At 37.3% G+C, this 17,170-nt stretch overlaps 1 protein-coding gene across 10 annotated transcripts in view; it reads right to left on the minus strand.

Annotated features, from left to right (window-relative positions):
* rgs3a (regulator of G protein signaling 3a) overlaps positions 1-17,170 on the minus strand; it is a 133,806-nt gene that overhangs the window by 26,709 nt on the left and 89,927 nt on the right. For all 10 annotated transcript variants that reach the window (XM_044096091.1, XM_044096093.1, XM_044096094.1 and 7 more), the window contains one exon: positions 4,852-5,817. In XM_044096091.1, coding sequence (XP_043952026.1) covers positions 4,852-5,817 — 966 coding nt within the window. The remainder of the gene's footprint in view (positions 1-4,851; positions 5,818-17,170) is intronic.

The raw sequence follows: 17,170 nt of genomic DNA on the forward strand, positions 1-17,170 counted from the left end.
AAATGTGTAGCTTTATCAATCAGCAATTACAGAGGGTGCCGTCAGCTTCCAATTGAAATACTGAATTGACAGATAAGTCACAGAAAATTTGTTGGGTGCAACCTTTTTTAATGCTTTGGCATTACCCAACTCTTGCCTCTACTATGTGTGAAGATTGATATTAGTAGAGAGCCAAACGACCTATAACCAAACCTTTAGGCACATTTAACTACTAATTGAAAACTAGGTCACTTAAAAATTGCATAAATATTACCTTTCCTCAGTTTTCCTGAATGCTTCTTGAACTAACTACTGATGCAGTTTTCATTTTACTCTGTAGCTATAGCTGCTTACACTTTAGCTATAGTAGTCTCTCTCTTTTCAAAACAAAATATGTGCACAGGATCTTTAAGCACAAAAATGTTTCCTTTTATTATGTAAAATACATTTAAATCATTAACTTATAAACAAAAAGGAGAAGGAATGCCTGCAACAAAAATAAACAGAGCAATAAATGTTGCTTTTGCAATCCAAAAAGTCAAGCATTTGTGAAATTCGCAACAGACAAATTTTACAATTGGGAACTATTCACTCAGTTTATTATGCAAGGAAAAAAGTTGAACCTTATATTAATTCAGTTTTAAGCAACTGAGTCTGACAACACTTTTAGTAAACCCTGTTTTTGAACATGTTCCAACCGATTCCCATCTCGCCCTGCCTGACTCAGCTTATTATTGGAACATCTAGAGAATTCAAGCAACCGTAAACATATTAAAATCGCTTCCTGCAAACCAATATTTACTCCATTTTCAAACAAGCATTATGACCTCATGAACAAAATATTTGGCTTACGACAAACACAGTAAATAGACCAAACAAGCACTATGTTTTCTCAGGTGGTAGTTTAGAGTAGCTTGCAAAAGTATCCATACTCGTTGAACTTTGCCACATTTTATTGAATTATAACCCCAAATTTTAATATATGTAATAGACCAACAGGAAGTAGCAAATAATTGTGAAATGGAAGAAAAATTACAAATGGTTTCCAAACTAATTTCCGAACAAAAATCTGAAAAGTGTGATGTGCATATGACCTAAAAAAACAAACAAAAAAAACATCCAGAGTACAACCAGTTTTGATCATAAGTCATCAATTAGTTAGCAAAGCTCCCTGTGTAACTGATCCAAAGTATTAATAAAGCACATCACCATGCATACACCCTCCCCGCAGTGGAATACGGTGATGGCATCATCATGCTGTGTAGGTCTTTTTTTTTTTCAGAAGTGACAGGGAAACTGCGTAATTAGGAAGAGGGATTAAATAGGAGGTATCACAAGAAAATCTCTTGTAGCAACAGGCTACAGAATGGGGTAAAAGTTTTTCCTCATGCAGCTAGAGAAACAATAGTTAACATCAGAAGCATGTCCATTTGCTAAGATGGCCTAATCAAAGTTCAGAGCTAAATCAAATTTGGGTGTGAGACTTTACTCCTAATGTTCACTGACACTCATCCAGTCAGATGGAGCTTGACCTTTTTGCAAAGAAAAATGAGCAAAAACTTGAATCTATAGATTTGGAAAACATATTTTGAGCTTACATTGAGTTTAGAAAATTCTGACCTAATTTGTCCTTCTTTCCCTGACAGCAGCACCTTTAGATATTATCTAGCAAATATTCTGAGTTGGCTAAGGAGAAAACTTATTCCTCACCGTCTCCTTCAATATCGTTGGCTCTACTTGCATTGTTGATAGCCCATAAGGGGAAAAAAATCCAGTGAGGGGAAAAAGTGCAGAGCAGAAAGAAAGACAGGAGTAGAGCTGGTGCCGATTAAGGGCCAAGTAAACACTGCCTGGCAGGAGAAAACAGAGGTGACACAAAGAGCTTCAGATAGTGAAGTGGTGGCACACCAAAGTAATTCTCACAGGTTCCTCTGCAATTCTCAGAATAGCCATGATTCCCAATATTAAAGCTATGAGCCAAATGTGTCAGGTTGAACACAGAGTAAATCAATGAAACAATTTTGATTATTTTGTGATGTAAAAAACTGCACTGAATCAAACAAAGTCAAACAAAGTCATCTGAATGGTAAATAGAAAAGATGAAAGTGAGTAGCTATGAAAAAAAAAAACGATCTTGAAAATCATTCCAAAGAACATTTAAAAACAGCAGATTTTTATTGGGGATTAGATTATGTGCAAGCACCAGGTCATAATCATCAGAAGAGTTACATTATTAGTACTATATGTTGCAAATATTTTATTTTAAAGGTATTTATCTTTAAGTCTTTTGAAACAGTATAATACTTAAAGACCAACAAGATTAAAGTCCATGATGAAGCATAAATTTAATTTCTGAACAAATCAGTCCAAAGGTGAAATAATAAACTTCTCATCCTCTGGGGATGAACAAAAATCCATAACCTTTTCTGCTTCTCAAAATGTTGCAATATTTACAAAATTAAAAGTGTTGGTGGAGGGTTTAAGGATCCTTTTGAATAGTGGAAACAAACCCCTCAAAGGAATTGTGTCCATGACGCCAATAGGTAGTAAAATTACCCTTGAATCTGCCAAGACAAACAGGCTCCAGCTCTGTCTGCTGCATTCCTCTGGTGCAGAGTGCACTCACAGCCATTTAAGGCTGTCGAGTGTGCTGACAGACTGATGGAAGGAGAAGCAGATAAAACGGAGCAGCACTTGTGATTTTGTTGGACGATGCTCTTGATTACCTCTGCAACAAGTTTGTCATTAAGTCCAGTGAATGTCAACAGGGTCTTGATGTGATTGTCCTCCTGATCTTACTTCCATTCGCTCTTCATTTGTCAACTCTCTTCGTGTGTGTAAGTTTATCTCTGTCTGCTGTGGAGCAGAGCAGATGATTTGTGTGCATTACAGTAAATGCGAGATAAATGTAAAAGTGTGTGTCAAAACACTTATCGGCTAACAAGCGACCCATGGGAAGAAGGATGTTTCAGTTTAATTTCTACACAACCGATGAAAACAGTACAGCACTGCTGGTCTATAGGGATGTGATGCTCCCATCTGCAGGTCAACTTTGGGAACTGCTACCAGCAAAAGAGAATCAAAATTAAATTTTTCAATAGATGAGTGCATTTTAGCTGTGGCTTCCTAAAGCTGCTGTAATCATTGATTATATCACTAATTATTACCATAATTGTGGTCATATATGTATGCAAACACAACTTTTCATCAGATATAACTGCTTGATATAGTATATTATTTTTTATATAAGTTATGTATTTTATTAAAATAGTCTTTAATGTGTTATGTGTGTTATTGTGTCAGAGAATGTTGAAAATAAAACTTAATGGTAAAAAGTGGGTATAAATATTGAGCTTAAAACTTTACACACTTGTTTTGGATAAGAAAAGTAGATTTAACTTTAATTGAATATAGGAAAATGATGCAATGTAAATGTGCGTTTACATTGTATCATCAATACTATGGTTGCTTCAGTGATGGCCAAACTGACTGCAACTCAACTGGTCACATTCTTAATATTGTCACATTCCAACCACAACCCTCTGTTATTTTCTTGAAATTTTATGAAATAGATCAACACAAATTGGCACAAAATTATGAATAGAAGGAAAAAGACAAATAAAAACCTAGTGACAGTGGTTTGCATTTGTTTTTGGCCTTTTAACTGTTTTGGTCTGCTGTTTTGTGGATGCCTCAGAGGTCTATTAGAAAACATTGGTGAACAAATAGCACAAAAACAAGAAAGAGCAGACAGCTCAGGGATACAGGTGTGTCAAAGTTCAAATTCCAAGTTTTACCAATCTCATGGGCCACTGTTCAATCTCGAATCCGAAATGGAAAAAAGATGGCACCTTCAGCAAAGCTACCAAGACATGGGTGTGGGAGGAGTGGCAGAGATGAAAAGAGTTTCCATAATTTGACAATCTGGGCAAGGAGAGATCCATGGTAGTTCTGGTCGACTCATTGAAAACCTACTAACAACAAATAGTCATGTATTTGTAGTGAAATGTGGTCCTGACCAAAACCAATGTTGAGAGAAATCCATAAGATGTAGCATTTGCATTCCTCCCCAACTTAGGCGACACAGCAAACACATAGAAGCAGTTGATCTGCATACGTTTTTTAGCCCATCTGTGGTAGAAAATTAGCACTGGACATGGCTCTAAACAGACAATTTCTATAACGAAATATTGTAGTGGCATCATGATGGTGCTGAGTTGCTCTTCTTCTGTGGGGACATGGAAGCTAGTTAGAATTTATGGAAAAACTGACAACTCATTCTGACCTTAAAGTTTATTATTGGTAAAAAGAAAAATGCTGAAAGCTACACACTAAATCTCCCCGCTTCACATCAATGCACTCCTTTGTGTTGGTCTATCACACCAGACTCTCCAAAAGTATGTAAGTTTGTGATTGCCTATGAATGCTTTTGCATAGCACTGAAAATTGTGCTACACTGTCAATATGTTGCCCTGCGACAGACTGGCAACCTGTCCAGGGTGTATCCTGCCTCTCGCCCGGAACGTTAGCTGGGGAGAGGCACCAGCAACCCTCCTGACCCCATTAGGGACAAAGGGTGAATAGAAAATGGATGGATGGATGGATGTCAATATGTTTGGCAGAAATTTCAAACCATCATAAGATTCCTCTTGTGTACTTTCTCATGTTCACCACTTGGTGTCATCCTTTTTACACAGACAGCAGTGTCAAGGAAACGTAGCAAAGGGGAAGTAACACTCTTAACAAAAGAAACAAAAATCATATATAATCATAAAAGCATAAAAATAATATAAACCAGCCATTGTGTATGCATATATTTCTGGGTTTTTATATTTGTTTTGTGGTAACCTCATTCAGACTCAACTTGCTTACCTTCCTACCGGAGAAAAGCATGCACAGCTGGTGCATGGAGCCCCCGTTCTTCATCAGCTCCTTCTTCAAGGTTTTGGGTGAAGGAAGTGTCCAGCCACCCTTTGGGTGCACACCCCCAGCCTCCAGACAGTTGATGGCATTGTCAGAGGTGAAGCAAGGCGTGCGGGGTTCCTGCAGGAGGCTGCCTTCACTGTGCGTGCGCCGCCGCAGGGAATTTTGCACGCTGAGCCGCCCTCCGCCGTGCTTCTCACACGTGGCGCCCTCTACCATGCTACGGCGCTTGCTGTCAGTTCGCTGTAAGTAAGCGTCATCGCTGTCATCTTCATCATCCTCTGACTCTTCCTCTTCATCCTCGTCGTACTCTTCTTCGTCTGTGTTGGGGGAGGAGAGGGCGTCGGCACTGAAGGAGCGATCAAGACGCAGCTCGGGGATGACAAATGAGGAGGATGAGGAGGAATGGGGGGCATTAGTGTCAGGAGGCTCGGAGACATTGTCTTCATCCGTGTTTGACACCATGAGGTTTAAGTTGGCCTCTTCTTCATATCTATCTTCTTCCTCTGCATCTCCATCTTTCTCCCCTTCCTCACTTCTCCTGTTGTTCCCCTCCTCCTCTTCTTCTGCTGCCTTCTCCTCCACATCTTTGCTCTCTTTCCATATGTCCATCTCGTGCCCGTCTATGCTCTTTGAGTCTTCACCTTCTGTGGAAGGAGGTGGTGTGGGAGGCACCTTATGTCGGTCACCCGATCCCAACAGACCTCCGAGGGGAGTGTACACTTCATCCAAAGGTGTGAGTGGCTCTGAGGGATGAGGACTTCCAAGGGTCGCAGGCTCTGAAGGGCTGGAGGGATACAGGCTGCTGTCCTCACCTTCGGGGCTGTGCGTCAGCATGTGGAGGCCCACACTTTCCCTGTCTCCTTCTACACCACCCAGCTCACAAGAAGAGGCATCCACATTAGGCTCCAACATCTACAAAAGACAAAGAAGAAGAAAAAAACACAGGAGGAGGAAAGATGGTTAGAATTTGCTTAACAGAGCAGCAGAATACAAACTTTAAATTGCCTTTTACAACCGGTTCATTCGTCAGGATTACAGTTTTGTGTTGACCCCTATCTGCTATGAGCTGCAACATTGAGGGAACAGTATGCAATAATAACATCTTTTGAAAAGGTCAAAGTGTCAGTTTAAGCTATGATAGTCCTGCCGTTGACCTCAGTGTTTTGACTGGAAGGGACAGAGAAACAGATCCCAAATACAACCACACAATCAGTGGGAGGATAAAAGAAAAACTGATCAAATCTGGCAGCCTTTGCAGTCGAGCTTCCAAGGTGTCATTAAACCATAGTCTGGATAAAAACCAGTTTGGGTAAAAAAAATGCCTGACACATTTTTTCATTAATGCAGACAGGAACTTCATATTGTCATACTGATCTTCTCTTCACTGCTGCTACAAACTTCAAGAGCCTTTGCAGTGGTCTATTAAAACTAAGCTTCTAATAAGGTTTTCAGGACCCCTAATGATAGAAAAGAAGAAGCTTCTCCCTTCGCTTCCTTATCTTTACCCTCAATGGTCTCTTTGCTGATTAATATTTGTCAGTGTAAAATTCTTCCTTTCCCCAGTTTAGAATGGAAATTTATTATTTTCTACTTTCTGTTTCACCTCCTTCTCAAAATCTGCTGGTTTAAAATGCATCTTTAACCTCCTCCAGCTTCCACATTCAAGCTCACTGAGCCCTGTGGGTGGATCATTACAAATTCACTTTGAGTGGGCCAGCACCACATCAGAACCACAGAATTTGCTTGCAAATATGACAAAAGGTTGCAAAAGGTTTAAATAAGTCACACTGATTCTGGAAATTATAAGTCACAATTTGGGTTTTGGTTTAATCGTTCACTGTGGATTAAAGATTAAGAAACTTCTGGCCTTTGAATGTTTTTGGAAAGTGGTAACAGCACAGTTGCCCTTTCTTTCTTTCTTTATTCATAACTTTTGACATCATTTAGCACACATTGTTGAAGTTTTCTTAAACGGACATGACCACTGAAACAGCACTGCATACATATGTGAGTGAATATCATTTTACACTAAAACCTTGGTGGTCATTTGGTTAAAAATAAGACACATCTGGTTTGTCCAAGCAGAAACTAACAAAAGGACTGAAATGCTATATTTTTTAAACCATATCAACCACCCAAAGTACTTTCACTTTAAAGTTATTGTAATTCATATTGATCAAACATCCATCCCCACACGCCCTCTTACATTATTAACACAGTTATACTACAACCTCGAAGGCTACTTAAAAGTTTATTGTTTTTGTCCGCAAATCAAAGCTGTAGTCAAAGTCACAGCCTTCCATTTGCCAGTCGACTGCTCTGACTATTAAACCACAGCAACCCCAAAACACACAACTGTTGTGGAAATGGAGAAAGCAGACTAAGATTAAGGTCCTGGAATGAACACTTTGAAGTCCCAACATTTGCCCTATTAAAAATTTATTGACTGTGCTTAAAAGCTGAGTCCATGCTGGGAAACAAACCACTAAAATGAACCAAACCAATTCTGCTGACCAGAGTGGTCACACATCCAGCGAGAACTCTACCAGAACTATATTGATAGCTACCAACAGAACAAACCAAGTGCATCTTGCTTAAGGGCATTTTTCCAAGTATTAGTGGGCATGTATGTACGTTTGAGTCAGAAGTGGACAGAAGAAAATCCACAACAAATTCAAGCTTGTGGAGCTTAATCTTTATTGGGTTTCACTGCAAGTTTACATCACATAATCATTCCATCCTGGAACAAAACACCAAACAGCATGATATTCAAGCCAGCAATGTCTGAAAGTAAACTTCTGATTGGAGCTTTAGGCATTGAATTACATAAAAAAGGCTTAAAACTGTATGAAAACATTAGCCATCAACCCAAAGTAGAGTTTTACCGACATTGTTTGTGGATCAAAACAGAGGATTACTTTTTATACATAACAGGACTGTAATGAAATAGATTACAAACCCCTGTATGATTTGAAACTCTTCAGTCAAGTATGTCAAATCAATTCTGTATATTGAGGTCAACTCTCAGTGTTGTGAAGGGCTTCATTGTGCTGGATGACTAAACCCATGATGTCAATCTGCAGTCACAAGATACTGTTATGTTTTAACCAGAAAGGATGTTGTCTTCACTGGGGTAGATTTTCTGGGGTGTGATGTGGTGGCGCAGGGGTTGTGCGACGCAGCCGTCGCAGGTTCGATTCCCAGACTGGCGACCTTTGACTTTCCCTTCTCTGATTACCCACTTTCCTCAGATAAAGGCCACTAGAGCCAACAAAACCTTTAAAAAAGAAAATATATGTAGATATTCTAAAGATATACATAAATTACATAAACTGTACTTAAAGTCTCCAAAGAGTTCTTTAAGAATCGATAAAAAAAATGACTTTAAACTAATATCTAATTTTTCAGAGCACGGTATAAAAGTTTGTCATAAAAAAATCCTTCAAAATAAAATTCTGTTTCTTCTATTTAGTTGTACAAAAAATAACAGTAAAATTGCATAATACTTGTCAGTAAAAGGTGTTCTCTGTCAATTTAAACACTTTTGACAACATGTTTGTTTATATTCATACAACACAGACATTATATAATATTAGTCGTGGATGTGTTTGTTGTCGGATACCTATGATCGAAAGGATTTGCCTAATCAGCCAACCACAAGATTTAATCCCTTTATGTCAATTTGAACACCGAGAGGTTTAAGAAGCCTTCACTGACTAACTACAGCTTTGAATAAGTGGGTACTTTGATCCTCAAGGGTTCTTTCTCGCTTCATCTGACAGTGACCTTCATGGATGCAGTTAAGGGGGATTAGAGTATCTGGGTTGTTTCTTGATGTGGGGGTAGCATAAACTACAATATTTTGGAGCGGTGTGAAGTAGAAAAATGCTGACTGACCTGTTATTCATGTATGTGTTATAATCAGAATCTGAGTGCATTGAGGAGACCGGCCCCCAGAAATATGTGCAGACATATTTTGCATTTGTTATACTCTCAATGGTTACAAAAAGAAAGCTACACGCGGCATCTGATTAATCTGGCCACTGAGGATATTGGTGATACGATACTGTGTCAAGATCAAGGAGGGTTTCATTCGCTGATAAAAGATTTGCTCCATCTCACACAGTTACAGGTGTATCTCAGGGGTACGGTGTAACTCTCTGCTGGTAATGGAAGCAGAATCAGACAGAGGTCTGTGATCCAGTTAACACTGTTCTTTTTTTGTTTGACCTCCTTTCTATTCTTTTCCTTTTATTCTTTTTCTTTCTTTTTGATATTCTATCAAAGTGGTTTGTGATAAGAAAAATGTTCTTACTGCAAGCCTGAAAAGATGTAGTATGATTTAATAAAACGTGAAAGAAAGGCAGCCTTTGGAAAAACCTTAATAGATTTTCTATCTTCTCTAGAATTAGTCAACCGGGGTGCACTGTGAATTTTCTTGAACTAACTTCATCTCATGTAATTTCTTCATATGAGTATGTGCTGATGGATATAGGTATAAACTGGTTATATGTCTTTGTAGGGATAAAAACGCATGGAAAGTGAGAGACATAAAAAGGGAGAATGGTGAAGGTAGGATGGGAAGAACAATATGATTTTTGTTTCCTTTTCTTTACTTAGCTTTCTTAAAAACTTTGTTAAATGGAATTATGTGAAGGATGTTTGAATTTACAGAGATTTGGGGGCGTCAAACCTGGACTTTAAAAACAAAGTGAAGGGGAAAAAAGACAGATGCAAGCATTAGAAAAGCTTTTTAAAGAGCGACGGCGCTTGATCTCAATTAGGATTTGTGTGGAACTCTGTAAAGAAAGTCTTTTTTTAGCAGGTAGATCTGGGGATTACATTCATAACATGCTGTGCAAAATGTTTAAACTACCCATTGTTTTTTTCTACTTTGCTTTACAAGTCAAACATAAAGTGATTTTGGTCATCATTTTTGCATGATTCGGAAGGTCTTTCAAACAAATGAATGAGTCACCGGTAGACTCCTACAAAAGTTGATGGCAGGGGAAATTGAGATAATAATTTTGCAATTTAAAGAAGCTGTGTTGGAGCATGTACACATTTAATTTCTATTTTATTTTTTAAAATAGAGTTTGATATTAGCATTGAACCAAGTACAACTTTTATGGTTTTGGATTCTCACATTTGTGTTCAAAAATAGTAAAAAATTAATTTCAATGCTTATGTTCTTGTTGGTTTCTGCGTTAGACTCACTTGAATTTAAGTTACAAGCCAAACAAGCTATAAAATTACATTTTATATGTTTGAATGAATGTGTGTTCAGGATAATCAGACTAGATAAAGACAAAATGGTCTGAATTAAATCTATGGAATGTAAAAAGTCCTTTTTTGTTTCTGAAATTCTGACTTTTATATTTTAAATTATGAAGTCCACAAAACAAGACAGGGGACTCAATCATTTTATCAGTAGGTGGATTTAAAGAGTACCTTTTTTCTGAAGTTTTCAACATTTCATAGAAATCCTGTTTAAAATAGGCAAAGAAAACTTCCAATATGGAATGTTCGGCATAACTTTAATAACCATAAGAATATTTTCAAACTAAACTTAAAAGAAAAGAGTCAAGCCTTTGAATGGTGCTTTAGTGCCTGGAAAATTCAGTTCTTTGTTCTTTGTGAGCAGCTGAATTTTTCTGTTTTACTAAAAACAGAAACATCCACTGTCTAGCTTAAAGCAGCAAAAGTTTAGACTACAAACTAACTTTATCGGCTTGAGTTGAGGAAAAGTTCACAGCTTGGTCCTCATTATTTGAGAATCCAAAGAGTGTTTTTTAAAAATGGTGGAATTTAATGCCTGAGGTTGGAAGCTGAGCTTGTGAAAGACACGACAGACTTCCTCCTCTTCTGTTTGGGAGCCTCATGTAGCTGCCTTAAGGAGATACAGGCTTCTCATTTTCTACTTCTGAGTGTCCTTAACCTTCCTGTGATCCCCGTTTAATGGTTCATAGCACTGTTCCAGGCAGGACATTAAGACTTCTCGGTTTTCCTCTGGGTACTTGGAAGGTATTTTTAGAAAGAAATGCACTTTTCGTGAAAGCAGGGAAGGAAATAAGTTATAGTAAAGCCACTGTGTTTCTCCCATTTTTTTCTATTCTCTCTTGTCATTTTTTCATATATACGTCAAGTCTATATTTTATGGAGAGTCACTGTTTTTGATTACCTCCGGAAGATCATCATATTTCCAGTATGTTGCTTTGCAACCCACTGCTAATTTCAAAGTATCATGGGACATTGTTATCGTGTATCATGTGGGATTTTGCCTAAAGCAGCTGCAGCTTCTGGTTCTTTCTGGAGCTTGGTTAGCCCATCTTACTTACTCAGTCTCACACAACAACTCTTCTCTATTAAGGTTATGGTCTAAGACACAACTGAGTCACCTGTCTTGTCAGATACACTATTCTTTTTGCATTCTTTGCACAAAACACATACGTAAATAGAAACAAAGAAAAAAGCCACATGAGCTTCGTTGTTCAAACTCACAATTATTCCTTATCCAAATATATAAAACAATTGGAACATAACACAATTCAAAATGCTTTTCTTCAAAAAAGTAAAGTTTTTAGCTATTCTCTTTTAAACCATATCTCTCTTTAGGTTCCCTATAAATACAAAAGAAAACGAGCAAGCTAATGTGGAAACAGCCATCTGGGGAGCATCAGCTCTTTGCTTCTGAGCCTGAATTCATGCAAGCACATGTGTATTGTGCACGTGCATATGCACAATACACATGTATTCGAATGCATCGCAAAGTCAGCAGTGATTCAACAGAGAAATGCCTCTCTCACTGACTCAATTAGGCAAGCAAACAAAACCTTAACTAAACAAGCAGGGAGAACGAGATGCAGAGTGAAAGCCCGAATAGATGAAGGTGACAAAGTGGATAAGACAAGCAGAAGGGAGGAGGGACGTCAGTGAATGGCAATGACACAGAAATGAGACAAGTAAGTGGGAGAGGAAGGGAGACGTTTGGAGTGGAGAGGTTCAGTGACTAAATTCTAATTAAAGTCACGCTATTTCATCAGTGAAGCCGGAAAAAAAGAAAAACAAAACATTTAGCTTGGTGACTTTCTTTTCCATTATATATGACAGTGATGTATCGCATTAGAAATGGTATCATTGCTTACATTTAGTGGTAGAAGGCAGCCGTGCTGGCTTCTCAGATTTGGCTCATGTGAGTTATAAGGCCTCCTCACAGTGAGTGAGCAAATTTATCTAAAGCCAGCCAATCCAAAAATTTTAGCTAAATGTTATGTTTCAAGGTTGTTGATGTGGATCCAAATGGAACAAGACAGAGGGAAGAACATGATGGAGAGTGAACTTATTGAACTCAAAACTAAATGAATCTCAGGACACAGAAAACATGAAAACAGTAGAATCCAGCAATGCAATAAGAAATCAAGGAGCTTACATGCCGAGAAGGAATGGCAAGAAACATAGAAACCAAGTAAGTACAATCAGCAGAATCCAGAACAGCTGGGGGGGAAATCTAAGGGATGAATAATGGGCACAGCAGAAACTGAATGAAAACACAGAGGATTTAACAAATGTTCACAAATTATAAAATCTTTTTAATATATTCAAGATATTAACCAAAGCTTTTTGCACACTCTGTTCCTGTTGACCAAAAAGAGAATATTCATGTATTTCGGAAATTAAAATGTTTCTCCTAAATATAAAGCAAAATAAAAATAGCATTTCCCACATCTACCCAGACATTTCTAACTCCCACGTGTCATTAAAAAAAAATCTCTCAAGAAAGAAAACAAGTTAGCCTCTCTACTAACACCGCCCTCACACATTTTTTGAGTGACCCCTATAGCTTTTGGCAGTAGCTGCTAGTCTTTTTAGCCATATTTTTATACACTGGACAAATAGCCGGGTTCAGTTTTGTTTCCTCAATTGGGCTTAGGTCTCGAGTTTAAGAGATAAGTAGATCAGAGGGGAAAAAATGAACACAAACAAACTTTGAATTTATATGATCTACGTTTATATGTAGATCGGCACTGTTCCACTTGGTGGCAAACAATAATATTTTGAAAGTCAAATGTGTTGCGGAGGAAAAATAGCCCTATTTCCTGCAGTCTATCGCCCAGGGATAACCATGTGACCTCGTGTGTCCGATAGTTACCACGGCAACAAGAAACCCATCCCAAGGGGAGCAACTGCACCGTGCATTTTCCAAAAGCTAAAGGTAGGTCTTGTATAACTTCCCAGGTCATTATATCTTACCCCTAAACCCTTCACGCTCACCAAAAACAATCTGCCATCTTTATCTTTCCTTCTTTACTTTAGTTTGCTGCATCATTTCTGTTTTTAAGAAAGCAATTAACCTGACAAGATCCCTTGCATGAGTCTACTTTGCCTATCCGTAGCAACTGATGGTTTAATGAATTAAACACAATGCTAAATTCACCTTTCCCATTCACCCCATTAAGACCAACTCATTTCAATTAGACAAGCTGTCAGAAATCTTGAGCGCTAGCATACAAGAGCACATAATTCTCCTCCTCCTTGCTCCTTCCTGTCAACATATCCTCTCTCTTCCCCTCGCAGACTCTGGATCTCTATAACAGCAGTTTGGCTGAATGTCTGAGTGATGCATCGTTTGACTCGCCTCTACCCTGTTCAATACCTTCCTTTACTCACTGAGTGATCGCATTGATTTCTTTAAAGGATGTGTAAGGTTAGACAAATTTGGAGAACACATCCTGTTTACATAGCCCAGAGGGCAAAGTTAAAACAAACATGTCAATACAAAAAAAAAGAGCAAGAACAGGTTTAATCTTATTTTATTTTTCACTGTGTGTTATCTTGTTCCAAACATTCAGTGAATCATCATGGCTGCATCTGTGAAAGAAAATATGTAGGAAATACAGAATATAAAATTTTTACTTTATTTTCTGATTGTTGTCATTTATCTGGTTTTATTTGCACGTTTATTAAACCAGATTAATAGTGGATGCTTTGAAAACAGAAAGAGAAATTTTTTTGAATATGAGCACAGACCTCCATGTAAATATTTTGTCATCCTTTTTCGAAAAACAGAACAACGCCTAAAAGTGTTTTCCTACATTCTGCCTGAAAGAATGTATTTTTGAAAATAGGTCAACCCCATATAAATAAAGAACTTATAAACCAACCTTCATACGAATAAGAGAAAGGTTGGATTTTGCTCAACAAAATCTTGAAAAATGAGAGACAATTCATGATACCGCTGGTTTGGTCTTACTGCATTCATGTTTCAGTAAAACCTGAAAAAATCTTTTACTAACTTATATCACCCCTGTGGGAAAACTGTTTCCTGTCACATTTCCAAATAATCATAGGGGATTTCAAACATTATAAAAACACATTAAAAGGAAGTATTCCTCCACTAAGTGGCCATCTTGTTTTCCAATTCCCAAATCCCAAGCTTGCTGTAATCTATTAGTTATGAGACTATTTTCCAACTTTCTAAGCACTGATCTCTCACATAAGAAATACCTGCATCAAGTTTGGTGTATATTGCAAGTTGATGATGTAACTCCACTGCAAGTGAAGCACCATTTTAGCTCTGATTGTCCTTGGTTGAACTTAAATTTAGCTTTTTCTCCATCTTACTTTCCTCTGCACAATATTTATTAAATAGTATGCTGTAAATGAGCAATAACGTCCCCTATTAAGAATAGTAAGTATCCAAAATGGCTTATGATCTGGAAGGACCACATCATTTCATATTTTCTGTACAATGCAATGCAAAGGCAAAATAAGACCCTGATTACAAACCCATTCAAGGTCACGTTCTGGCTTCCTCCTTGAAAATATTACAATTAGGTCTATATCACAAGGACTTAATTTTTCAACCAAAATATATCAAACTTAAAAAACAAGGTTAAAGTCAGTTATCAAATAAAGTTATTTCATTATGAGGGGAAAGCCCCCAAAAATATTCAGTTCGAAGCAGGATTCAGATGATAAATGACTCAGCACAGGGTACCTGTTCAGATGAAACGCATTGCCACTAAAGGCCCACAATGCAAAAGCAAAAATATTCAAACAGATATCAGTCAGCACTTGGAAGCTTCATCCCATGGAAAATTGTTGTTAGGGACTCCTTCAGGGATGCAAAGCTGCTGTTTTCTTTCCTCAAGAGTGATAGCAAAACTTGTTTGTGAGCTTTATTTTCCACCAAATATAGTCACGCACGCAAGTTGTTTATTTGCCTCAAGTGATATCACATGTTCCAATCTACATCACAGGTTGTTGCATAAACACGCACGGACTCAGATGCTCACAATCCATTTTCTGCATTCCTCCAATCACATGTTCAGCTTAACATGGAACAGTTCTGTACACTGCATCTTGTAATATCTAACAAGATCTTATTCCAGATCTGAACCACTATTTGCAAGACATTGTGTTTTTCTGCCTTTGGGTCTGTGTCGTCTAAATATATAATAAAAATGTTGTCACATGTGATATCCAGAACAATCTCCAATCTGAAGGTATAGGAGTCACAACCGCTTGCCGTTATTGCCAAAGGCCTTTTAAATGGCTTGAACAAATAGATGATCAATCCCTAAATAGCCTTATTATATGCACTGCAACGCGCCAGACTCTTCTGCTGATGATTTCACCGAGTGGAGACGGGTGAGGTAGTGATATTTATTTACCATTGTCATCAGACCAAAAGAGAGGAAGAAAAAAAAAACATGAAAAAGGAGAACAAGGAGCAAAGAAGGAAGGGTGAGTGCGTAAAAGGTGTTGTAAATCATAAAAGGGAACACTGAATCATAAACGCACTATATACTACTAATGCATGTAAAAGATTACTGACCTATTTAATCTTTTTTTTTTTTTTTACAATCAGTAGTTGTAAATTGCCCCATTAATTTTTTACTTTGTGAAGCAGCAAAGTAAAAAAAAAAAACAATTTTGTCCCAACAATAAAATTCTGAACACATATTTAAGGTGCATCCTGTTAAATGTTCAAAAAAAAAAAAATTATCTCTTGGATTTTACTCCATAGTTTTCAGCTTTGTTGTGTTGCAGTATAACCAAATATTTAACAGAAATACTTTAGAGTGAATACAGATTTGGAGATGTTAGTTAATTATTGGGAAATCTACGCTCATAAATTTCATATGTTCATGAAAAAAAGCAGAACATTGGCTCATCTTTGTTTTTCTTAGAATAAATAGTGAAGTGGAAGTTTGGGGCTGGATTGATTGAATCTAATTCCACTTCATAAACCAAGTACAGATTTTCTTTTACTCGTCTTTTTAATATTAGTATTTATTCACTGTTTATAAAGAAACTGACAAGTTGTTCAATTAACTAATACACAATTTAATTCAATATTCAGAGAAACAGAAAGCTAAATTAAAAACTAGAGCAACTAGAGATAAATTGTGAAATGAATTAAAATTATTTAAAATATGCCTTGCTTTCATATTCAGTGACCTGCTATGTCACAGAAGATTTTACCTTAATATCTGTTCTTTTTGAGCTTCTGAACCTCGCTGATGACATTGTAGTGCTTAAGCTAGAATTTTATATGTACAATTCAGTGAGGAAAAACCAGTAAATCTAAAACCGAAAAAAAAAAAAATCTGATTACATTTTGCAAATGAGCATAAGGACCCTCATTCTTATAGGCACATCCAATGGTGTAATGAAACAAAAATTCAAGTGTTCAGTCATTTAGGGAAAAAAAGTGGGAAGGTTGCAAAACTGAAACACCACCCCAAATGTGAAAGTATGGTGGGCGTAATGTGTTGTGCGTATATTTGCTGAAGGAGGAACTGCTGTGCTTCACATCAGAGGCAAAGTGATTTTGTGGGAAATTTGAAGCAACGTCTTAACACACAAGTTACAGCATTTTGCACACAAAATGGACAAAGAACCTAAAGATACAAACAAATGTGTTGCCAAGTGAGATTTGAACAATAAAGCCAGTTTATGTTTCGGAGAAACCATCGCAAAATCTCAATCTTATAGAAATTTGCCCAACTGTCTAAAAAGGCAACTAAAAGCCAGACTTAGTAACAACCAGTTCTGTATGGACAAATGAGACTAAATCTCAGCAAAACGTTGTCACCCAAGTCATACAGTTAAAAAGAAATCCCACCAAATATTAAAAAATGTTGTAAAATGTACGTAATCCTACGAATTCAAAGAAACTAGTAAAAATGACACAAATAAATTTTTCACAATGTTCTAGAAGTGATAATTCTAACTGACCTAAAATAGCAAACTTTTAGTC

This window comes from Gambusia affinis, linkage group LG17 (genome assembly GCF_019740435.1).
Source record: "Gambusia affinis linkage group LG17, SWU_Gaff_1.0, whole genome shotgun sequence".
In the NCBI taxonomy this organism is placed as follows: Eukaryota; Metazoa; Chordata; class Actinopteri; order Cyprinodontiformes; family Poeciliidae; genus Gambusia; species Gambusia affinis.